Source organism: Perkinsus marinus, assembly GCF_000006405.1.
Source record: "Perkinsus marinus ATCC 50983 genomic scaffold scf_1104296931384, whole genome shotgun sequence".
In the NCBI taxonomy this organism is placed as follows: Eukaryota; Perkinsozoa; order Perkinsida; family Perkinsidae; genus Perkinsus; species Perkinsus marinus.
In genome coordinates, this window is record NW_003215766.1 from 17400 (window position 1) to 41487 (window position 24088).

General features: G+C 48.8%; 7 protein-coding genes across 7 annotated transcripts; 3 read left to right on the forward strand and 4 right to left on the reverse strand.

Annotated features, from left to right (window-relative positions):
• Positions 1–977: 977 nt before the first annotated feature.
• Pmar_PMAR005091 (hypothetical protein) lies at positions 978–3327 on the forward strand (the record flags this gene model as incomplete). Its single annotated transcript, XM_002786344.1, has 7 exons — positions 978–1115; positions 1319–1443; positions 1523–1760; positions 1825–1959; positions 2010–2090; positions 2171–2309; positions 2426–3327. 7 exons carry the CDS (start codon positions 978–980, stop codon positions 3325–3327), a joined length of 1758 nt encoding a protein of 585 aa, XP_002786390.1.
• Positions 3328–3928: 601 nt separating this feature from the next.
• Pmar_PMAR005092 (hypothetical protein) lies at positions 3929–5443 on the forward strand (the record flags this gene model as incomplete). Its single annotated transcript, XM_002786345.1, has 1 exon — positions 3929–5443. One exon carries the CDS (start codon positions 3929–3931, stop codon positions 5441–5443), a length of 1515 nt encoding a protein of 504 aa, XP_002786391.1.
• A 1448-nt stretch (positions 5444–6891) lies between these two features.
• On the forward strand, positions 6892–7441 carry Pmar_PMAR005093 (hypothetical protein; the record flags this gene model as incomplete). Its single annotated transcript, XM_002786346.1, has 2 exons — positions 6892–7292; positions 7396–7441. 2 exons carry the CDS (start codon positions 6892–6894, stop codon positions 7439–7441), a joined length of 447 nt encoding a protein of 148 aa, XP_002786392.1.
• Positions 7442–15015: 7574 nt separating this feature from the next.
• Pmar_PMAR005094 (hypothetical protein) lies at positions 15016–16080 on the reverse strand (the record flags this gene model as incomplete). Its single annotated transcript, XM_002786347.1, has 1 exon — positions 15016–16080. The coding sequence occupies one exon, from the start codon at positions 16078–16080 to the stop codon at positions 15016–15018; it is 1065 nt and encodes a 354-aa protein (XP_002786393.1).
• Positions 16081–16786: 706 nt separating this feature from the next.
• Pmar_PMAR005095 (hypothetical protein) lies at positions 16787–17102 on the reverse strand (the record flags this gene model as incomplete). Its single annotated transcript, XM_002786348.1, has 2 exons — positions 16787–16902; positions 16949–17102. 2 exons carry the CDS (start codon positions 17100–17102, stop codon positions 16787–16789), a joined length of 270 nt encoding a protein of 89 aa, XP_002786394.1.
• Positions 17103–18762: 1660 nt separating this feature from the next.
• Pmar_PMAR005096 (Sporulation protein RMD1, putative) lies at positions 18763–20249 on the reverse strand (the record flags this gene model as incomplete). Its single annotated transcript, XM_002786349.1, has 10 exons — positions 18763–18798; positions 18859–18936; positions 19003–19123; positions 19183–19256; positions 19306–19465; positions 19523–19618; positions 19665–19709; positions 19757–19846; positions 19940–20084; positions 20129–20249. The coding sequence occupies 10 exons, from the start codon at positions 20247–20249 to the stop codon at positions 18763–18765; spliced, it is 966 nt and encodes a 321-aa protein (XP_002786395.1).
• Positions 20250–20998: 749 nt separating this feature from the next.
• Pmar_PMAR005097 (DNA repair protein Rad54, putative) lies at positions 20999–23975 on the reverse strand (the record flags this gene model as incomplete). Its single annotated transcript, XM_002786350.1, has 11 exons — positions 20999–21051; positions 21320–21444; positions 21514–21715; positions 21756–21878; positions 21932–22037; positions 22089–22269; positions 22317–22630; positions 22672–23095; positions 23141–23278; positions 23327–23500; positions 23545–23975. 11 exons carry the CDS (start codon positions 23973–23975, stop codon positions 20999–21001), a joined length of 2271 nt encoding a protein of 756 aa, XP_002786396.1.
• Between the last annotated feature and the right edge of the window lie 113 nt (positions 23976–24088).

Here is a 24088-nt window from a genome sequence, read left to right on the forward strand (position 1 = left end):
TTCCAACATTTCTCAACTTGCGAAACCGTCGCGCTGAGCTTTTGATCTTTCAAGGTTTGGTCTCAGTTTCTACAATGGCGGATACCTCTTCTTCCTCTACAAGCGAAGGCCATGGCGCTATCCAAGTCAGACCAGTGGCGGAGGATGGAGATTATCGGCAAGATGGTGGTCACGGCTTCGGGCAAATGTCCGTTGAAGCAGACCGGCGATGTAACCGAGACAGAGTGGCTGCTGCCCTCAGCGTAAAGTGCTGCAAGAAAAACTGTCTATCGACCTTCAGCATTGAGCATGCTCTCGAGGATAGAAGAAAACTCTCGTTTGGTTTGGAAGGACCCCGGTCGAGGGATGCCTCCTTCAACTACCTGAAAAATTTCTGTCTTCGCCAAGGCATGGTCATTCGAACGTCTCCAACAGAGGGTGGGTTTCGGCCTCAGCTGTACGGTAAGGCTGTCTGCACTCGAGCATTAGCTTGGTATTTGGGTATTGGCCGGAACAAGGTGAATGAAGTGCGTCGACTCGCGGAATCGGGCTCGTGGGCGGCCCACCGTCGCTATTCCTTGCGTAGGCCATCTGAAGGAATTCGCCGTCACTGCGTTTGTGCATTCATTGCCAGTATTTTTCGACGGATTGGAGAATACCAGCCAGACAGCTCTACTGTTATACTTCCATTTGTGACGAGGCGCAACCTTTTCCAGTACCTGAGGCAGAAGTGGACCGACGAGTTCCCAACGACTGCCTTCCCCGTCGAGAGATCTATACGACGGTACTTGACCGATGACAACCTTCTGGGATACATCAAGTGCCACGGGCCTGGAGAGGAGGCCAGCGTGCCGACTAGTGGTCGCCATCAGCAAGAAAAGTCAACCAGCCTTCGCGTCTGCTTGAGGAAGACACAACGCTTCGGTCACTGCTCAGATTGCACGGAATCTCAAATTGCTATAGCCAGGGCCGAATGCGAAGCCGATAGAGAACTTTATATGGCTCGCTTCACGCTGCATCTCGATGCCGTGAAAAAGCAGCGCTCTGTCTACTATGACTTGAAGATGAAGGCCATCCAGAATCCTGAGGAAGTTCTCACAATTATAGCTGACGGACCCGACCAGTTCCTCACGCGGGTACCACACATAGTATGGTCTCAATCTCGCAGCTTCCCGAAGTTCGACGACACCTGCCTACCAAAACTGAAGCTGGAGCTAGTCATATGTCACGGAAGGCCAGGCCCCAATATATTCCTCTATGTTGTTCCGCCGGATAAGTCCCATGTAATAAAGTTTGTGATGTGATAACGCAACAGTGCACAACGAGTTACTTTCTTCAGGGAGCCAACATGGTCATAGAGTCTTTCGAACGGACTCTCGCCATTCTTCGAGATACAGACGGCCTCCCTAGATCTGGCTTCGTGCATGTTCAGTTGGACAATCCAACTGGAGAGAACAAAAACAGGTAACTACCCTGTCGATGGTACCTCAGGTATGGAATCCGTGGCAGGATTCCATCAGGTGGTAAATTCTCGCTATGATAGGTTCGTGTTTGGGTACTTCGCTGAAAAGGTGTCTGAAGGCCTCCTAAGAAGAGTCGATTTTGGATTTCTACCTCCTGGGCATACTCACGAAGATGTTGACATGCGTCATTTCCAGTATGGATGTGCCCTCAAGGAAACAAAATTCGTTGACGGCAATACAATTTGTGATATTTTCAAGAAGAAGATGGTAGGCCACACTACCAAAGAGCCAACACAAGCAGAGATGGCCAGCCGAAAAGTGAGTTTCCTCATATTTCTCTACTCACGTATTATTTATCCAGTATGTATGACCTTAATTTCAGGTAATGAACACCCCTATGGGACGCGAAACCCTCAATCCTCATGCTACAACTATGTATCATGTTCGCGACTGGAAGGCCAGGCTCGAACCTTACGTCCCCGCCGTGAAAGGAATAACAACTGCTTATTCGTTCAGAGTGAAGGCCCTCGCCCAGTCCCAGTATCCGCGTATACTTTGATCTTTCAGATTGAGAAGGATTCCAACTCCGGGGACGTAGTTATTTACTATAAGAAGACCATGTCAGATGAGATTTGGCTAGGGCCTCAGGTAGCATTCACAGATAGATTTCCTGCAATGATGGCCCGGGGCTCCATAGTTTCGCTGGCCGCTTCCCAGTGCTCTCCCAGGTATTTCTACAAAGTGGTACGCTCGATGGAATCGCTGAGCCACTATCGGAAGCCGCCCACTCTCACAAACACGACCCCATAGCTGCTGAAGGCTTGAAGAAGCTATCGAAGGAGCACCCTCTGCTTTTCTCACAGAAGGGTGAGGTATATTTAGGAAACGTGAAAAATTTATTTTTCCTTCAATGCTCCGTGTAGTATACAGAATGGTCCATCAGCTTTATTGACTTCCCGGTAATATACCGACGCATTTCTCAGATATAGCTCATGCAGTGCAATTACAGCTGGGGACGTATTCATACCTCGCCCACGAGGATACACTGGCCAGACTGCCTAGGTTCAACCTGCCCACTCGGTCAGAACCGAGCGGCACAAGATCACAGAACTCCTTCGAGTGCCTTTCTGGCAAGCCTCCGAGAAAGAGGCAGAAGCTCCAGAAAAATACCGAGCTCCGCCCCGCAGGCCAGCTACGCGGTACAACTATCATCGGCAAGAGCGCTAGCGAAGATTCCGATGCCCGTGCTCTGTTTGAGTCCATGAAAGGCCGCGAGCTGAAATATACGAAGCTTGCTCGAGTGGTCGTTCGTGGAGATGGAGAAGGCCGGACTACCAAGAGTACCCTCAACTGTAGAAGGTGTCTGCCGTCTGGAAAAGTATTGACGCTTTCCGAGCTGCGCGAGGACGAGTTACCGCGTGTCGGCCTATTCGCTTTCGTACATACTGAGGATGGCCTCCATGAGCTCGTCGACCGCCGGTGTCCTGCTATTGGGTGCGTAGTTTCCACTCCCAGCTGGACCGCTGACCGTACACCTCCAGGAAAAAGGGGAGAAGCCTCTATATCCATACACTGGTATTCTTATGACGAGAAGCTCTTACGAAAGCATGGTACTCACACCCTTTCACGCGGTACTTTGCAGCAAATGTGTATACAAAAGTGTGAGGGTAAGAACAAGAAGGCCTCTACCAGTAAGATTTCAACAAGTCACCCTTGGATCGATGACGTACCAGCGGACTCCCTTGTTGCCTGGAATATATCCCTGACTAGAGGAAAAAGGCTCACAAGGGTCGCGATAGAGTTTCTGGAGCGCCTCGGTATCCAAGGTTTGAGCGACTGTGGTGGCGATTATCCACTGTCCAGCGGAGTGTCTGCATCAGACTGACTACACCCTGGATGCAGAATTGGTGCGCATTCGAGAGTTACTTTCGAACCCAACACTATATTGGAAAACAGCGGCTAAGGTAGTACACTATTAATATCCACCAGCTATGGTCGACGGTTCCCGTTGCTTTAGGATTTCAGTTCAGATCTAGTCTCTGCTGTCTTCTAACCTAATGTTTACGCTCCCCTTCATGCTATGAGTGCAGCTCCAAATTGTGAGACTTTATGAGCTCGTATTGCGCAGCCGTTATCGTCTAGTTTCATACTTCTCAGATATTCGACGGTAGTCATGTCTTGGCCTAGCCTAGATGACTTAGGCAATGCGGGCGTATATTTGCATCAGATCTCTAGCTTCGAAGATGAGTTATGTTGCGTTCGCACTTTGTCGTGGGAATGCTTAGGTCTCTCGTACAACATAGGCTGCTTTTCCGAGTTCTTCGGTCCTACTCATCAGTAGGTTGGCTCATCGTCAGGCAGTAACTAGCGAGTATAGATGCCTAGTAAACGATGTGGTTATTCTTCAGGATTAACCTCATATAAGTTAGATGTATTGTGAAATAAATCGATGCTATCAACTTCTCTGCAGAGTTTTGTTCATCATCATGTCGGCCATCCGTACGTCGGCCAGCTATCAGAACTCTAACGGGCCGGTCGCCCAAATCTGTCGCACCCTGCGTCTCCCTATGGATAGGTTGGAGGGTAGCTACTATCCCGGTGAGGTTGACCCTTTTTACCATCTCGATGAGTTCAGTGAGGTCATGTTGGAATTCTACCAGCTCGAGAATGAACCAGAAGGCCATCTGCATGTTTCTGATCGTCGTGCTGCGTGCTACCGAGAGTTTGAAGGCTTCCCAGAATATTTGCGGGATAACCGCACTCAACCCAGCCCAGAAATAAGGGATCCCCGCAACCCGGAACACCCCCTGGACATACATGACAGAAACTATGCGGCAAAAACTAGTTGGCCAGGTCTAGAAGCTGAAGCTGTGCTTCCTATATGGTTGGCCACCAACATCCCGCAACTGCGCCGAAGCAGGGTGGCATACTGCTCTCATTTGGCTGGTGCCCCGAGTAGGATGTTCTACAACCCCTGCACGGAAACTATTCCGGTGTATAGGACGGAGAGTGTGTCCCTTATTCTCACCTTACATGGCAACCCGTTCATCATGAACCCCCCGCCCGAAGCCGAGGCTAAGCTCGATGGCCAGCAGTTGATAGCAGAAGCTCGAGCTTCACATCTCCCTGATATTTGCGAAACTCCCTCAGAAGGCCAACGTCTTAAGATCAGAGATTGTACTATGTGGGGGATGCTCCATAGCTGCTTGGTCTTTCCTTGTTCGAAGGCGATGATGTGTTGTATATGCAAAGCGTGCTTCAATACTGAGAGGTCGAAGGCCTCCAGGAACAAGGTCAAGTGCGGTAAGCTATTCTCTTGCGAGGACTTCAGCTGGTACAACGGACTCCGAGCATTTGCTAAGCATGCAACTAATCCGGCGGCCCACCACATGGACGAGGTGTATATCGAGGGTATTGCAAGCGAAAATCGATACAATAACCTATACCCTATCGTCACTATCCAAGATGAGGCGCTCCGTGGTCTCACTATGGCCCAGCTTATGAACACTGTAGCCCGCGAAGACTTCCCTGGCAGCTTTGGTGAGGTGGTGCAAAGGCTGCGCAAGTTTGTGCTTGACCGAGAGTCTCTGGCCATCGGTGAACTCGATGATTATAGTCGGTCATCCAGTCCTCTCGGTCCGGTCGGTGGCTTCCTACAGGATAAGATCGGAAGAGTTGTATTTTGGCAGGCCAACGCTAGGCTTGAGTATATGCCGGGTTTTGATGCTGCTCGCCCTTACGTAGTGTGGCAAAACACGTGCCCCCTTGATCCGGAGCTAGATGCAGCTCTAGCACGAAGATTAGTAGAGCTGGAGCCGGGACATGGGTTCCAAGCTCATCCCTCCCCTGCCGAGAGCTCACTCTACGGACTGCAGCGTGCTGATTGGGATGACCCCGGCCGCTGGAGAGCGCCTTCCTCGCCTGTAGGAGATAGCCGTTATACGACAGGTAGTGAAGGATGGATACGAGGCATGACTTTTTCTTTGGCGCCGAAGTATTAGGAACTCAAGTTCTATTGCAGGTGCATTCGATGGCGGGATCCCTGACTCGTCTGGACGACCGCCGCAACGGCAAATGCCTGCATGCCCAGTCGAAAGTGTCCCACTTGGACGCCCTGTCCAACGTGCTCAGTCAGAAGGACACCGCATGCATCATCGGCCGAAACGTTCCCCGGTGCTGTTCCACCCTGAAGGCCCCGCTGTTCGCGATGAAACAGGAGGCCCTTCCACTAACATGCAGGATTTCAGAGAGGTAGAGTCTGACCATTCCACGAGAATGTTCGGAGCTCAAGAATGGGAGGCAGCCGGGAGTTCATTCCGTAATAAATTGGACGGTGGTGCGGCCATCGAAGTCTGTCGGTTTGTATTTTTCTCAATGTTACTAACAATTTCTTAGGTACATCGTTTCGGCCCCGCCCGCTGTTACTGAATCTTCCTCATTATAGTCGCACCCCTGAGGAGTTTCTGAACGATATGTATGGCCATGATGCAAAATGCAACTGGCCTGACGGAGGATATAGCAGCTCAGTCAGTATGCCAGCGACCTCGGGCAGTCACCAATCTCAACCTGTTAGGTGAGTCCGGCCCCCGAGAAAACGACGCTCGAATCTGCTGTTCTACTGTTGTATTTCAGGGAACGCCAAAGAAGGACGAATCAACATGCTCGTCGAGATGATGGCTGCCTACGGGAGAATGACCAGTGTCAAGCATGGAATTGTCAACGCAATGACATATACCCAAACAAGTCTGGATCGGACGCTTCTCAGCATATCGTTCCGGAAGGCCATCAATGTATTGCCCAGGGTAATAACGCTTCTTTCGTATCGTATATTACAAACGGGATCCGGGTTCCCTGCTCAGATCCGGTCATAGATGTACCAACTCAGAGGCATCAGACGCAAGAGATTCCTGTCCAAGTTGATCCTTCTGCTCGAGTTGAACACTTCGTTGAAGCTCCGGATTTGCGGACTCCAGCTGAACCTGAGTTGAGAAGGCCGCCCTCAAGTCCTCAGCATCCGCTCCATAGCAGTCCAACTCGCGCCGAGAATCGTGAAGGCTCAGGTGGCGGGCCTACTCAGAGGCTCGCCAGTGATGTTCGGCCTCCGCGAAGACCAAACAGCGAGCTTGCAGCCCAATCGAGTTCGGTTACCAGACCACCAGTTGGCCGAGCAGCGCCTCCGGGCAGTCCTACCCCTCAAACCAAGAAGGCCACCATGAGCCGGGGGAGACTCCGCTCAGCTCCTGAGGGTATTGATGTAGAAAGTTTATTTAATACGCCGTGGCTGGGCGCCGACCGTCGTCGCATCGAGCACGACCCAGAGCGCACGTTCTGGCCGTCCAGAATCGAGCTGCCGTTTTTCAAGATGCTTCCTCGCACTAGTCGTGCGGAACTCAGAAGCCGAAGGCCAACCGACCGTAGCTTTTTCATCGAGGGAGAAGATTATGCTTACATGGGGGCAGCTGAGTACGAAGACGACTCGAGGATTGCTCGCTGGCGCCGTGTGCTGGACTCTCTGGAGGAGGCCAATCTCATCTGCCCCCTTGACAGGGGAAATTTGTCGGCCATCTCTCACCCATTGGTCGCAGGCGGGGCGATTCCAAAGGCGAAGGCCAATCAAGTCGGCTGCGTCGCAATTTTGACCGGCCTCTACAGTGGGTCTCAGGGACCCTATGCATTGAATGTTCCCACAGCTGGGACAATATTGGACTGGTTGACCGAGGGGAATCTTGGTGTCCTCTACGTCGTGGTGCACAGCAAGCACAAGATAACTAATTCTCCTCCACAGAATGTGGCCAGCTTGGGGTTCTGCTGCAGGGACCATTTGGAGGCCAACTTCAAGGTATTCAGGCGGTGGGAGCTTCGAAGGCCTTTAAGGGGTGATGGACCAAACGGAAGGCCAACTGCATCGTTCTTGGTGAGATCTAGAGATGCGTTCGACACGGACTTGTTCGAGGTCAACGAGGAAGGCCACCGACGCAGTTGGTGCAAGAGTGGTTTAACTGTAGCCGAAAGCGTGCTAAACAGAGTTATTATATTAGCTCGCGAGACGTTGCATAAGCGGAAGGCTCCTGTTGATTGTTTCAAAATCCCGGAGAGTTGGAACGTGTCCTCCGAAGATCAGAGACCACATTATATTCCGTGGGACGGCTGGATAAAAGAGCAGGCGGACTGGGATGATTACCTGAAGGCCAATAGGAGCTCTCGCTGCGAGCAAGACTCATGGAGCGTTATTCACAGTCTTCGCAATCCGACGGCCATCGCAGATAGCTTCATGCGAGCGAGGTAGCTTTTTCCGTTGCGGCTGGAACGAGATTATGTAAGCTGAGAATCATTTTTGTTTGCGCTTATGTAGCGATAGTTCCTTTCAGGTAATCACCATGCCGGCAGCCACTTTATACAGTAATCGAGTACGACGGTAACCGTAAGACTTGCATATAATTTGGAGGCCAACCGTAGTCTGCTCGCCACCTATAATTTGAAGGCCAACTTAGATCCGAGTTTTTGAATGTGTGAAGTATAAGATGATCCGTTGAAGAAAAGCTCGTATTGCGTTCGATTTTAGTGGACCACTAATAGTGGTGTAAAATCAGACTCAAGGCTGCGCGGCTGGGGGCTGCATGCAACGGAATAGCTGCGGATAACTCTCGGAGTTACTCACTGAAGGAGAAAACCTTCACTAATCGAATTCGGAAATAGACAGATGCGTCTCGGTATCACTGCCACAGCGGCAGAATGGGTGACCGATTTTTCGACATCGGCTCGAAATATTCAGTCAATTGAGGATAGCAAAAAACTGACAGAAACCTCAGGGACAGATCCGATGGTGGGTGGGAACCTGCTGTATTCCGAGCCTTCATGATGGAGGCTTCATCCGGGGACCGTCTACCCTGATGTCTTCTGAGGACATCCGTGAGTCACAGTTACCGTCACTCAACCGTTCTTCACGATGTGGAACAGTGGAGTGCACCGTTCACTGGAAAGCAAGAACTTGAGACTCAAGTCCGAGATCATATGTGTCGCCCATGTTGTCGCTCAAGAAGCTCGAACTCTGAGCCTTCACTGCAAAGTATTTGAAATACTAGCCTGAGGATTTCTTCAATAAGTATCGAACCTCGAGAGCCGGGGAATGTAGTGCTGTACTGAGTACTGCGCTTCGCTTCTTCGCATTAAGAATCACTGATACAGTGATTCAGATTCAAATCTGAGTCAGTGACTCTTCAGACACAGAACAGGTAGGCCAGAGCGAGGCTGGCAAATCGCTGTATATGGGATGTACCACGACTTACGCACTCGGTTAGTGTTTATAACGGGAGCGTCACGATGTCATAGTGACGCTTCCGTCAGGTCATGACCTCAACAGAGAGGAGCATCATGTTCCGCTGTCAGGGTAGCTTGATCCTGCCGGGATTTGAAATGTATCCTATCCTGTCAGTTGACTTAGATGACGATTACGTCAGTGAACCCTACACGCAGTCTGTCGGTGCAATGCACGGGATATTCGGCCGTTTCCTTCGCTCAGTCTTGCTTAAATGCATGAAATATACCAACTTCAATTGAAACTTGCATTCTCCAATTGCGTTAATATGTATGTCGAATAATATTCTTCGGCTGTTATGCTTTGACTCCTCTCTACAACTAAGGGATCCTCCAACTCCAAAAAAACACAACACGAAAATTGTATACTTGTCGACTGCCTGAAGTGTTCGAAGAATAGAGAGCGATTATAGTCATCTGAGTCGTTCATTCTGCTCCCTTCTCGTAGCATGTAAATTGAGTGCTGGACTCCAGCAGCTGGAGGCCTGCGGAACTTCCGCAGCGGAAGAGCTCGGGGTTACCGTGGGTCAACGAGCGAACACAAGCCTGCAATACGATTCACCCCATTCAATGAGAATCACAGTTATTCCTCACAGTTAAGTCGGACTATTTCAGAGCCCTCGATTCCTCTTAGCGTTCCAATGAGTTTCATGCTTGGGAGAATCTTGGAAACCGCCTCCGGATGGCTAAACGCCATGCAGTCTGCGAGTTACCCATGGGAGTCTTGATTCATATGCGATAATTTACTGATCGCAGATCCCCCAGCATGTTCCCGTGAAAGTATAGAGAAACACCTAACCGATGCGTTTCCGATACTTTGTCGATCCATAGGAACATCGGAAACTGAATGATTTCAAGTTTTCAGGTCATTAACAGTGTGATAGCCTGAGGGATAAAGTGCTACTCAACGAATATTGGATCATCCAATTTGGCCGAGCGCCTTGTAAACATTTGCTCATTCAGACACATTCTCCGTTCAAGGATATCAACTCCCTTCAACGGTTCAGAGTAGCAGTGCTAACGCCATAGTGTCCGATGAATGACGAGAACAAGAACCGGCTTGGACACGCGCTTCATAACGCGCGCGCCCTGGTGATCGATTTCTCACGCCGGGTTCCAGCACAGCACAGAGATCGGGTCTGAACGTTAGACCCGGTTTTTCAGCGCGACTGGCAGCCACGCAGTCTTCCCGAAGGAATCACATAAAACAACCGAACCACCGATGGAACCAACAGTGGCGGCAAAACACTCGCTGCGCTTGTCATGAATCATTGCCGTGACGGCAATGCCGTCAACGGTGAATACCCAGTGGGTATTACCCACGAAGTGACTGCTTTACGCAGACACCGTATCCAACCCAGTAACCCACTTGAACCCCAGACGCAGGAGGGCTATTCCATAACTGTTTAATAGCGTCAAGTGCTGCCACAGCCGCATGATGAGTTGACGGTTAACCGACACTACTATTAACTCAACACGAGCATTAGTAATTCATACTAGAGCCAATTTTTTGTTCATAGGATCGCCCTCACAGAATATAGCGGCGGTAAATAGTTAGCCACCGCTAAAGAACTCAACATTACACCACTGGATTGTACCAACATACCAGTCACCACAGTGGTATGATACCACTACAACGAAAAACTGGGTCTCAATTAGGGTGTCCCTGGTCTCGGAATAATTGTCAACGGCTTTTCAACCCAAGATGAACAATGACGAAAGTTTCATTCAGAAGGTTTCGCACATAGAGGAGTTATTAACTCCTCTATGTGAATAAGGATCGAATAACGCTAAAATAAAATTCGATCTACACGTATTCCTGTAAAATAAAATTTTTACAATCAGTGATTAATGAATAAGACTCTTAGCTAAGCAGATGTTATTAGTGATTAATGAATAAAACTGGTCGGAATAGCAGTCGTGGTGGTTGCATGAACTTCCCACTGCGTCTCGAAGTTCCCAAATGCGACCCTGTGCTCTTACATGATCTCTTCCAGTCTCCTCACCTCATCCATCTTCAAGTGTTCAAAGCATAAGTGCTGTTAATAATAATGATCAACCACACACTATAAAAGAAGACTACTGCATGTAATCGTACGCGAGTTCAGTTCTCGGTCAGAGGAATTTTCTTACAAGCGTATCATCATCATTCATGATCAATACAAAGGTTCGATTCCTGCCAACTACATTCCACTTTACCCAAGTTCAACTCCTGGTCGCTGCAACTCTTCCATGTGGGTTCAATTCGTGCTGAGTGCATTTCATCTCATAACCAGGTTCCAGTCAACTCACCCAGAGTAGTGAACATCTTCGTGATGGATATCGCCTATGGTAGCAGCAGCAATGAAATCCTTCAAAGTAAGTTCATCTGCAATATTACATCATTTCCCGAGAGAAGCCTATCTATCTGCCATTGAAACACTAGGAAGGATGAAGTATCAACATGTAGACGGTATCTGAGCATGGATGCCTACATGCAACCTGGAGGCACACTACCTCATGAGCTCTCCCGTGTACTGCACGTATATCTCATCATTAACTCGACGGACAGGACCAACTACAGACCCTAGTGCAGCGGTGTCATCATCATAGACTCCTCCTTACTTAGCATCCCGTCCGACGTGGCCATCAGTAGGCTCCACAGTGATCGGTGTAGTAGAGGTTGTGTCACACAAATTGCGCCATACGACCCACGGCATGCACTCTCAATCGCTAGCATAGATAGGTAGACACACCACCAGTGTGACACCGGTTCCACTCACCCGGCCTCTGCATCCTAGCTCCTATTCGATCCGTACTGTGAGGGACATGCTAGCTGAAAGACCATGCTCGCCTCCATCACAGTCCTAGGACGATCATCTCGGGGTATTCTTGCTCTCACATACAGGCAGAAACACATGGCATCGAGCAGATCACCCACTGCCAGTAGTCATAGTAGTATAGTCGGGCAACTCACTCTTGCCGTCCCACTGGGGCCTACGACACCAATGAGAGTGAAGGTAACTCTGTCTCCTTCAGCACCTACACGCCCACAGCTAACACATGAGGTCTGTATGATCCTTGGCCTCGTTGATGTGGTGAGTAGTATTGAATTCAGTCTGGTTATCGACGAGAACATCGATTGAATATGTGGCCTCTGAGGCCGCCGTTCGAGTAGTCGTTCCCTGCCTACCGGCTTTACTAGAGTCTATCAGAGAACGTGTCTTTGACCGGCCAGTCCGACTGACGTCCTCCCTTGAGCTGTGTCCCGGGAGGGAATTACCCATAACATGCTCGACATGAACTAACCGTTCAATCTCAGAAGAGCAACGAGCTGAGTAATGACATGTATTCAATATATCGTGCTGATACCTCAATGTCCTCCCACAAGATTCCAGTAACCTCTATCGCGAAGACCCACGAAGTGATTGAGTATGAACTTTGCAGTCGAACACATACATTATCGATCATATGAACAGATAGACCATCAAAACATGCCAGCATGAATAACATCTACAACTAATCAGATAGGGTAAAAGGAAGTTAATAAAGATGCCTATACCAGGTGCCATCCACTTCAGCGATTATGCGGTCGCAATTTACTGCAAGTCTTCCGCCAAAGTCCCCACAGAATAGGAGTACGGTGAGACTTCGTATAAATAGCGTCCCGAGCTGCGCACCATTGTGGTAGCTTCCTTAGCGGCGTTGTGATAGTTCTCGCAGAAGTTAACCCCAGTGGTGAATTGTGTTCTGATAGCCGTGCGTACCGTCTCACACAGCTGTATTGCTCTCGACAGCAGAGCCTCTTCGGCCAACGACAATGAGTCCATGCCCACCGCAATGAAGCGACGCGATGTGAGATTCCCGTTTCTACCAGTCTGTGATAGACTATCTTTCTCAGCTTGGAATGCTGCTTGACTTAGATGGCTCAAGGGATCTAGGTCGACGGTTCGAAGAGGAGCAAAGTCGGCGAAGGAGTAGCGGCTCTTGCCATGGTCGCCGTACATCGTATATTCCCGAAGGGAATTGGGATGAGTAGGACTATCCTGATGGTAACTGAAAGGTCGAGGATTACTAGTGACAGCTTCACCATTCTCTCCATACTAGAAATCACTCCAGTTTTCTGTGCTTCCCGCGAAGCAACTAACTTTACGCGTTCTCACGCCATTCTCTCCAATGGAAATGTCGAATACTGCCATGGTCTGTCCGTCAGGTCTCCTCTTGTTGTAGAAGCATTTTGTAACGTCTCGTTGACGGTCGTAGCTTGTTCTGTTGCTGTCAGCGAAGCCCTACAAGATGATGCTTAGCGATCAAATGAATAGTATTCCATTTTGCAATTCAACTGCGCGTAATAACCACGATGGTTGAGGAAACCCCCTGGCCCAGAGACCTCGACTAATGTGATGACAGCGCTCATCCTTCCACGAATGTTCTCACATCATGTGGGGCATGAGGTCCCACAGCGCCGATTGCCGCTACGAGATGTAGGTTTGGGAATAATGCCACAACGCCGGTGGATACTGCGATGAGGAACTGGCTCGGTGACATATGGGCAATCAAAAACTAGACAACACTGGAGAGGGACTCCCTCTGAGGATGATTCGTGCTGATTCTGATAGCTCACGACTATAGACATTCACTTCGAGCTCACCCGAGGGCACATCTACTACTACGCCGCTACTGCAACGACACTTCCGAGACATCGGCAGTGGCGCTGCGTATGATATGCAATGAGACCCACGTACCATGTGAGTGCAAAATCAATTTCCCATTTGACACACGAGAAATTGATTTCGGGCGTTTGTGCGCGCGCGCCACACTCGGGGTGTTCAGAGAACCCATTCCGAAACTCAGAACACATTCCAGAATGCAAAACACCAAAATCGCGTTCAGAGAACAGCCCCCCAAACACATTCTGGAATGCGTTCCAGAATAGATTCCGAACGTGTTCAGAAAACTTTAGAATGCATTCTGAAACACGTTCCAGAAAGCGAAATCTCAGAATGCGAAAATTCCTTTCCGAGAATTTTGTGGCGCGCGGGAGGCTACCACGTTCGACAACAAATCAACAGATTCGCACAAGTCGTGGAACTCGTTTTGTACAAGTTCCCGTGATTTTCCTCGAACAAACTTGTACTCAAGCCTCGATGGCACTAGGAAAATGAATACGCTATTTAAACTGCATGCTAATCAACTTAATCTTAATCCCTTCATCTACCTTGCTCAGCTTGCCTGACGAAGTCGCTAATTTCCGCCTATGCTTGCGGGCGAAGGAAGTTCAGTTTGTGGGCGGAGCGAAGAGCTACAAGTTACGAAAAATTAAGGTTTTCATTCCAGAATAGATTCTGAGGACTCATTCTGAGAGCGCGATTCGTTGAACGCGTTTCGGAATCGATTCCAGAATACATTCCGGAATATTTGGGAATGGAATCCTCTGAACATGATCCAGGAATCGATTCTGAGAATCGATTCTAAGAATACTTTCTGGAATGGATTCCGGCGGAATTCTCTGAACACCCCGACTATTCCGCAGTCCATCCACAAATTCGTGGTACTGGCGACACAATTATTGCATCGGACACTAATCGATAGCATTACGAGAAACGACTCCAGTTTAGCGCTTGGAGTGTATAATGCTGGAAGGTCCTAACGTGAACTTTCAACGGAGAATCTTCTTGTAGTGTGACTATGGTCAATAACTGCAGATGTAGTGAAATAGGACTAGTGCCGGGCTGGGGTGAATAGGAGCCGAAATGCAGGAAATCGCGCACTACGAGCCCTGCAGCCAGGGGACACGGGGGTTCTGGCACCTCTAGCCACCAGGCTGGAGGTGCCCGAGTGGAATCGAGTTGAACATGTTAAGAATTGAGGCAACACAGCGACATATCCTGTGATATATAGTCATATCTTGGGGCATCATTATATAGCCCAATTAATGTTCCCACAATAGTCGGCAGGCGTGGAATACCACAGACCAGAGACTCAACCACGCATCAATCCGAATTGTGGATGAACAATCGAGAAAGATGATAATTGTCGAAATAGGGAATGAGAGAATAACCAATGCAGATTCCCAGGAGCAGAACTCCCTCACGAGCTACCAACGTAGACGCCGCCGTTCTTGAACACACAGGGTTCATCGTGTAAATACTATCCAACCTGCATTAAGGGCCCTTCAATGGGGAATAACATGATCAGAAGACAGCTATCATACCAGCTCATATCGAGCAACCGAACAGAAAAAAATGAAAGTACATGCAGTTGTTCTACCATCTGAAAGTCACCCACCAGAACTCTTAACCCTCTTGGATTGAACATCATCATCATCACACCCCAACTGCAGTGTAGTAATGTACAACATCGGATAGGCATCGTACAACTTGAGCCTATAATCCCAACCTCTCACGACAACCTCCCAATCCTCAGTCACCATAACGGACGACACGTCGATTTCCTCACCCGAATAGAAGATAGCTTCCTCCGGTTCGGTAAGAAACTCATTATCAAACACATCGTAGACACCGAAGAAGTTCATGTCCCCATCCTCATAGAATACACCACAGCAAATACGGCCATCAGTTCCCGGGACGAACTTAACTGCCTCGGCATTCACTTCCCCACTCTCGTGAATGGCTGAGCCATCACTTTGCCAAACACATATACGAGTCGGACATCCATGCATCCACATGCGTTCATGTTTTGGTTCCTTCTTCACAAGTAGTGCTTTTACCACCTTACCGTTCTCGACAACAGCATCCTCGAACTCGAACGAGCTTCTGCCTTTACTCGACCCTTTGGGCAATGTCATGACGTTATCCCACTTCCCTTGGGCCCCCTCTTGCATCATATAGATCTTGCCAGACCTCCCCACAGCGAAGAGCTTCTCACCACAAGCATCCACCGTCAACTTAACGATAGGCTCGGGGAGCTTCATCGGTCTACCAATCTTACCGTCAAGGGGCTTTCGGCGGATATTCTCTTCGTCCTCCTTGATAACGAAATAGAAAGTTTCACCAAGAATACATCCAGTTGTCAGTCTGCCCTTAAATGATCCCTTGGAGCTCAGGAACCTTTTGAAGCTTGCGTTCCTAGGATAATCCTTCATCTCTTCAACATCGAAGAAGAACAATGAGAATCCAGAGTTAGTGCGCTTGTAACTGAATATCCCAAGCGAATATCTTTCGTTGTTGCCGTAATAGGCCATGGAGGAATGCCCATCCAAGCGGGCAGCATAGGACTTGGAATTGATCAGCTTGCGAGAGGTCGGACGATTCGAGATTTTCCTTTTCACTGAAGGATGCTCCCCTACCATGCCGCGTTCTTCCTTGCTATCAGTTGTTGCCATATGTGGAAAGAATGTCAGGAGCCTAAGGTCCAAAGCCAATATTACTACTTGAGAGTGATGCCGCACAACGACGTGTAGCTGTGTGGGATTCTGATGTTTGCTGTACCCCACACCAAAAGAGAGAATGCAACATTCTATCTTCTCCTAAACTCCAGCACCGTATACTACGCATTCCAATCTCACTACTAACTGAGACGAGAGTGTGCCCATCACGAGTAATATCCCCATAGGATGAGTTGGATACTCCCATCATCTCAGACCCTAGCATTATCAACTCGATACTGTCGACTAGGCGGGAAGTAACTCTCTCGAGTGATGTATCAACACCCTAGAGCGCTCCACAAGGTGCGGTAACAAAGAGCAAGTGCACATGAGAGATGAATGGTGCAGTAGCGAGTGGAGTATGAAGCTGTTGCTCAACTATCCCAGGATACTCTGGGAGGCGAGAAGATACCGACCCACCTCAACGGAACAACGTCTGCTCGGTCGATCGGAAGACTTAAACTTCAGATTGAAACATTGACTCACGCATGAACCGATCATAACCGCCATACTCTAACCGGCCACTAAGGCGGAACATGAATGTTAACTATAAGTTACACAGAAGAGATAGTCACCACCAGTAGATCAGGAGCGACGCCGTAGAATTATCCTAGGGTAATTCTAGTAGAATTGGGGCACTGCAACACTGACCATACGAATAACCTTACGCAGAAACGATTCGAGAGTAACCCTTCACAATGTGGCCAATACAATCCTGTACGATGCGATCACTAGATAGTAGCTCACGGCTCAGACCCAGGAGGAGTACCATACGGTTGCCTAACCACAAAGAGTTGATCAAATGGGTGTATTACTATAAACTTACAAGGTACTGCTCCACCATACTCACGACTGAGCCTCTGCAGAGTGACTCGGGGGACAATAGTGAAATCGTTGAGCATCTGCCTGTCACCAAATAACACCTTAGTCTCGAAGCCGATACAGCCGTCAAGGATTGAGTTGGAGACTGTAGTGTCCATCTAAAGGGAACTATACAGATCCAGACTTGGCCGCCGCTAAAACTCACTATTGCACCTATACTCCCAGTCGTAGAAATAGTCACGAACAATATATTCCCAGTTCTGGTCATTGCAAAGCAGGCGTCCGTCCCATCAAGGGGTAGACTCTCGGTCCACGAAAAAGGTGCGCCCATTCGCTTGCTGTTGTTATCCGTCAGAACCGTCGGGCCGGACTTCACCATAGATGACTGCACATCATCATGTAGGATCTCGATTGGAGATGGCATGTCCGTTGTGAGGAGAGAACTACGCTTATCAAAGACCTGAGATTATCACATCGATGATTCGGTAGAATTGTGGTACAATCCAACAAAAATGACTGAAACTTCGAGATCATATCACAGTCGTTCAAACAAGTCTTCTTGAGAACAGTAAATGTTCGATTATCATCAGCCGCTCGATGGGCAGCAGACAAGAACTAAGCTAGCCACATACTTCCGAGAGATATCTCATCATCCAACCCCTCGTACAGGTATACTAATCTACCACTCTTTAGCACACGCACATCATCCGTGCAGAAGCCCTCGAAAGTTTCCGAGGTCAGGAGTACGACACCAGCAAGCATATCCATAACATGCACCCGCAGTCGATCACGAATCGATGTCGCAGCTACTAACCCTACGCTGTGAGGCATGAGGCAGCAATCCAATATACCCTGCTTACATGAATAAGAAAGAGATGTATTATTGATTTGCATATAGAGGATATCACGGTTGGAAAAGAAGTTATACACACATTGCCATTGGCATTTTGACATCGAACGTTTGGCAATTTGCCAAACGTTCGATGTGACGAAAACATCGATTGAATGGGTTGGCTCCGATGTCGCCGACCCAGTAGTTGTTCCACTGCCTACCAGACCCTCGATAAGTCTAGTGAATCAACATGACGACGCACAGGCTTGAACCAGAAAGACCACTCCGATGGTATTGTATCATGCGCTATGGGATAGAAGAGGCACCCGGCCTGACCAGTAAGACAGAAAAGGTAATCACCCGACGCGCGCCACATTCCTGTGCCACATTCAACTGGTGTAGCTTCCAGTTCTTTATTTGTGTCGCAAGACCACCTTTGTAGCTTCGATTCGTGCTTGACTTGAGAGTAGACCACTCCATTGTGATACAATACTGGTTCCATAGACACATCACCAGGGAGTTTCGTCATGATAGTATCTCCTGACGTGCCTCGACTCATAACTAGACCATCAGACTTATCCCATACTGCTACTGCATCATTGCCTACATCGCCAATGAGGGCTGTAGAGAAGGACCAAGGATCAGATTTATGCTTGGTCATTGTTCTAGGTGCGAAGGATTTAGCATAGTGCCAAATGGTCTCCCTGATGCCCAAAAGCCCTTCATCAATCATCGACGCAAGCAACTCGATTCTCATGGTCTCGGGTCCGCGCCTGAGTCGCATTGGATTGGTGCTCTGCTCCTTGGCGACTGGCATGAGACTTGGCCTCAAGTTGGGCATTCAAGAGGAAATCCAATAACAAGCACTGTAGAAATATCTATCAGCTATCCCCCTACCAATGATGACCAAACATGTGATAGTGCAGCTTTAAATCGTCAGAAGCACGCTAGGATATCACAATGTCACCATAGGAGATGCAATGTTCTCATTCATGTATCAGAGTAACGGCAACTTGAGCTAACTGCAAACATGAGGAAGAAGGAAACTCATTTAACGGGTGATCGAGTGACCTTAAGCTCACCTCTAAAACAACCTCTAGAACAATCAGAATGATAACTATAACTTCCAGCTTATTCCCGTGTTCGACATTCAACTCGTTCTGAAAGATATAGGTGTTCAGAGCTTCAGGCCATTCAGTGCCAAACCCCGGCAGCAGTAGCACTACCTGTATCATCTCGTACATGTCCTTCATAATATCAAGCTTTTGATTGAGTACATCGAGTCGCTTATGAACATCGAGATAGTCTCGGCACATATTGTACACTCTCTCGATAAGGTCGAACTCCCTGATATTAGCAGTAATCGTGAGACGATGTCGCATTGGCGTGGCCCCACAAGTACGTACCAAAAGACATCAGGGGTATCCAGGATATCACTGTGGAGGTTAATGTTACTCCTTTGAACAAAGAGCTCACCCATCTGGAAGGGCAACGGCATAATACTACCACTTCCCTATTATAGTGCCCACCTTCTTGGTAACTTCCCTGATCCCGATGCCTATCTTACCGGTCCTGGCTAGATTCTCTGGAATGTTCCTCGTGCCTTGGATTGTACGATCTATCGACCATTCGAAAAGATCAAGCTTCACCGATTGCCCGAAAGCGTAGCTGTATGCAAGTCGTTCGTACCTCAAAGGGAGTGAACAACATGAGTAGCATAGCATCCGGGCAACTCAGCAGTACTACACGCCGTCTGTGGATAGATGTATATTATCATTCACGATGGTAGATTGATGCCTCTCCTCTTCGGTCTCTTCCGTTCGGGCACATGCTGGGGTATAACTATCGATCAGGAAATTCAAGGACAGCAGCAATACTGACAACTCACACCATGTAATCATCAAAAGTCTCAGCTGCTGGTTTCCGAACGTACCTGCTAGATAGACATATAACACAATAGAAGCGATCTAACTTGCATACGGTCTGATGACATTCAAGAGCGTGCGCCCTTCCACGGCACTAAGACCCCAGAAAACTATGCAGCCGAAATCGAAGAGGAAACAATCTAACCTGAAGATGCACTACTCGACGGAGGTCTGACCGCATAGAACCCTCCACTTATAGATGTTGTACTCACCAATCAAATGTCTTCATGTGAATCACCTCAGGATCAAGGACCTGCAACCACTTGCTAGATGCTTGAACGCATAGGCGCAGTATACATCAAGTTCCAATACTATCCCCTCCAAGCCCTCAGGCTCGACCGAGAATGCCTTCAGAGGATTTCGAGGGTTCGCGGCCTTGCCACCTTACACAAGGGCAAATATGAACCGTATCATAAGCCTGCCTCACCGGTGACCATCTCCCATTTGCTAGCGATAGCCCTCAGATCTATCTTATCGCCGATCGCGATACCATATACACGCCCAGCAGATTCGTCATGCTTCCGATCTATAAGGAGTAGTTGATCCATTGGTCGGTGTCTCGACAAAACCACCCACTACCAGCTACGTTCTTTCGTCTACGGCGCCCCGATATGACTCCACCGACTTGGTCAGTTTTCCTTCGAGCAGCGATAACATCATCGGTGGTACTCACCAAAGGTACAGCATTCACGTGCCTGCAATATTGAACTGTAATCAGGATCCATCATATCTGCTACCCTTCACTGCACTGACTCTTCGGGGTACCGACATCTGATCGCGAGTCTCCTAAATTGAAGTTTACCCCAGCTTGATCTGACGCTGCCCTCAGAGACCCTGCCTCTGAGTATCGAGGGGATGCAGGTTGTTGAAAGTCCACAGTCCAATCACCGGATCGGCCTGACGTGGGTAAAACTACTGAAGATATGTCATGGTTCACCATGGCTGTATACCTTGATGCCTTGGGGGATGAGAATGATCAGTATCGATATCTAATGAAAGCTGACTGACCGGTGAGGTCCCATGGGACGGTTCTGCCCAGGATGCAGGGATGAACTCCGGTGGTGTATTGCTGGCCAGAAGCCGAGCTCGGAGATCATCCGCACGAGAGTCTACCATAAAATGTTCACAGCTAAGACGCAGAGAAAAGACGGCATTCTATAGCTGAAGGCAACATATAACCCAACACTGTGGGTATATCGCTGAAGAAAGCACTATAGGACCATGGATAGACTATGTACTCGAAAGACCTACGAAACACAAGATGGTGTGCAGCAAGAGGAGTGCACGTTGAGAAGTCCTAATGCTCTGCCCCGGATTTCTTCTGTTTCTTGTTGTTGGTGTTGATGGAGTCTGATCGACGACTTGTGAGAAAAGCAATAGCTATAGCTACGAGTCACAAGTGAAGAGGCTCTTTTACCACAGATATTGTCGTCGGGAGTATCATCTGGGTCTGTAGACAACCGCACCAGGCATCTCATCGCTGTAGATACAACACTCCCTGCTGCTTGGTTTGCCTCAATTAATGGCGGATCATCAAACGCAGTCGAAGAAGCGAGAGAATTCCCTGGCAACGACGGTCAGTTGACGATAGACGAAGTCACCCAGAAATACTCTCCACCTTCGAAAACATCCCACGTGGTGAGATCATCCTCATTGTGATTAGCTTTGTTGGAGGGGCAACGACAATGAAGAGCATCGACCGTTTCGGAATCAGTATCCTCCTGGAGCATGAACAAGTTCCGCCTGAGCCAAGGAACACAATAACTGATAGGGCTCGCTTGGTGGGAGTTGTGCATCTATTTATGGTCTTACAGATGAGCGGCAGAGAACATTGAAGACCCCGCAACTTTCTTCTCAGTGGTGCCACTTACAAGACCAGGTGACGATGATGAAGATGATGAAGATGATGATGAGCTTCGACGGCTTCTTGATTCATGAGGCTCCTCTTGAACTACTAGTTCGCTCAAGCTATCTTTCTTCATCTGCCGCTGATATATCTTCTCTTCGATAGTGCCTGTTATCAACGTCTAGCTCTGAGCATTGAGTAACTTTACCAGTAGAGAGGAGTCTGTATATCCAACAGACCTTGGTTTGGCCGTCCCTCCATATTCTGGCCATAGCCTGCCTGTCATTAGCAGGGTTCCAATCAGGATCGAACATAACAAGCCTATTTCCACCTAAGGGTACAGCACAGTGAATAGTGATAGCAGTACAGCTCTCTACCGAGGACCTATGAGATTCAGCCCACAGCCACCAGCTTTCGAAGAGAGCAGAAAGACAAAAGCATCGGCCTTGGGGTCGTTGAAGGTTGACACCAACGAGTGCCGCTTCTTCACCTTGAATAATAACATGCCATCAACACCTATCATGGAGCTTCAGACCCTCACCCCAATGCTCCCATCAAGACGAATAACCGGCCACTGTTGCTCTTGGCACATTCTCTGTAACAGATCGATAGTCTGTGTATAGTTAGATATGATGACCACTCGGTCACAGCTACGACCATCTCTGGTCCTCAAAGTCCGAAGGAGATTATATACCAGTAAGAACTTCGCTGAAGCTGATATACTGAAGGTCAGGTTGTGGCGAACTTAGCAACGCTGTCTTATCCCTACATAACTTGATCCCCACGTTTGTTGCCTGCTTGCTTTGCTGCACGGGTGATCCCATCAAGCTCTGCAAACACGCTATCCGCAGCTTCGAACCCCTTATCACATCGTTTATCGAAGCGTCGAATAAGGGATGGATGGTTACATAACTTCGTTAAACTTTGGATCAGTGACAATACATTCTTGCCGACTTTCCCTCTACTAGCAGACCTAGCCACAGTCGTCTGCACACAGTCACTGCTTATGAACGCCTTGTATAGCCGAATCTGTATATCGCTTAGCCGTACGAATGCGACAACGATCTGCTTAGGTGGTAGTACCTTGTACGACTCTGTACATTGTGTTGTGAAATAGATCTTACTTTCGCCAATAGGGCGTTGGTCCTTCTCAATATAAACTTGTTGCTCATATCGCTCAGTTCAGCTAGCCGCTCATCAGCTAGAGCCTTCTCTTCTGGCGATGCTTCAGGCTCCCTCCCTTTACTGATCGGGGTAGCGAATCGTCTTCGGAAGCTGTTGCGGCCTTTCTCCTCAGCTAGACAAGGATTTGCTAAGGTTATCATAGCAAAGAACTCGTCGAGGTCATTCTGGATAGGTGTGCCCGATAGGAGTAGTCTCTTTCGTGTCCGCAGCCCATTGATACATACTGCTGTCTTTGTGCGATCATTCTTCAGCCGATGGGCCTCATCACACACCAAGAGGCCAATAGGACAGTCAGCCAGTAGTTGACAATGATTTCTGAATGTTTCATATGAGGCAATTAGGACCCGCATGTCTCGATTATATCTAAGTGGGATGGGTGAAGGAAGACTCCGAGGTAAGATAACGAACCGAAATCCGGTGAAGGCACCAATGACCTTATCTCGTTGACTCTCTGCAACAGCGCAAACCTTGACGCTTTCACCCAGCCATTTTGCAAACTCAGCTTCCCAGTTCTTGACCAATGCTGCCGGGCATACTACCAAAGCCCTGCTAGACTGAGCTGTGTGTAGCCCTAGCAACAGTATCACTCCCTACCTTTCGATAGCCGGCCCACGGTTCTTGGCTATGTTAGCAGTGAGGAGCGTCCATACTATCGTTACGGATTGCAGGGTCTTCCCCAATCCCATATCATCCGCTAGAATACAGCCTTCACCCTCGAAGTCATCAATGAGACCCATGAGGCAGTTGAATACAAATTGGACGCCTTGCCTAGAACAGGCTACTAACAAAGCGGAAATGTGGTTGCATACTACCTCTGATGCTCTCTCAATACAGCAGAGAGACGAGGATCGACAGAAACCTCATACCCGTCCTCTCCCCGCCATAATACGAGCTGGCACCCATCCCGTACAGGTTCCTCGACTCGCGATGTAGGCTCATTTTCTACGTCCCTCTCCTCGCTCTGTGGTCTGTACCGTAGAATGGTTTCGGGTAGTCCATACCGTCGCCGGCACCCAAGCGTCTTCCCTGCACTGATAGTGGCCTCTGGAGCAGCTGTACGCCCAGAAACATCCTCCCGCTTGAGAGGACATCTGAAGGGGGCCTTAAGGACAGCATACTCAATACCATCCACGAGTAACATAGGCATAATAGGTGCTCGTATCAGCACGATGCTCGATTCCACCTGCCCGTCGTTCTGTAAGGGCCCTTCGGCCGAGAAGCTCACATTGAAGGAACGCCTCATTGTGCGACCAAACTGAAGGATACCCTCATCAGGGCTCTCAAGAACCCGATGCTTGCAAGACGGAAAACTATTCCCCATTACTCTGCGGAAGTCGATCACAATCATCAACAAGA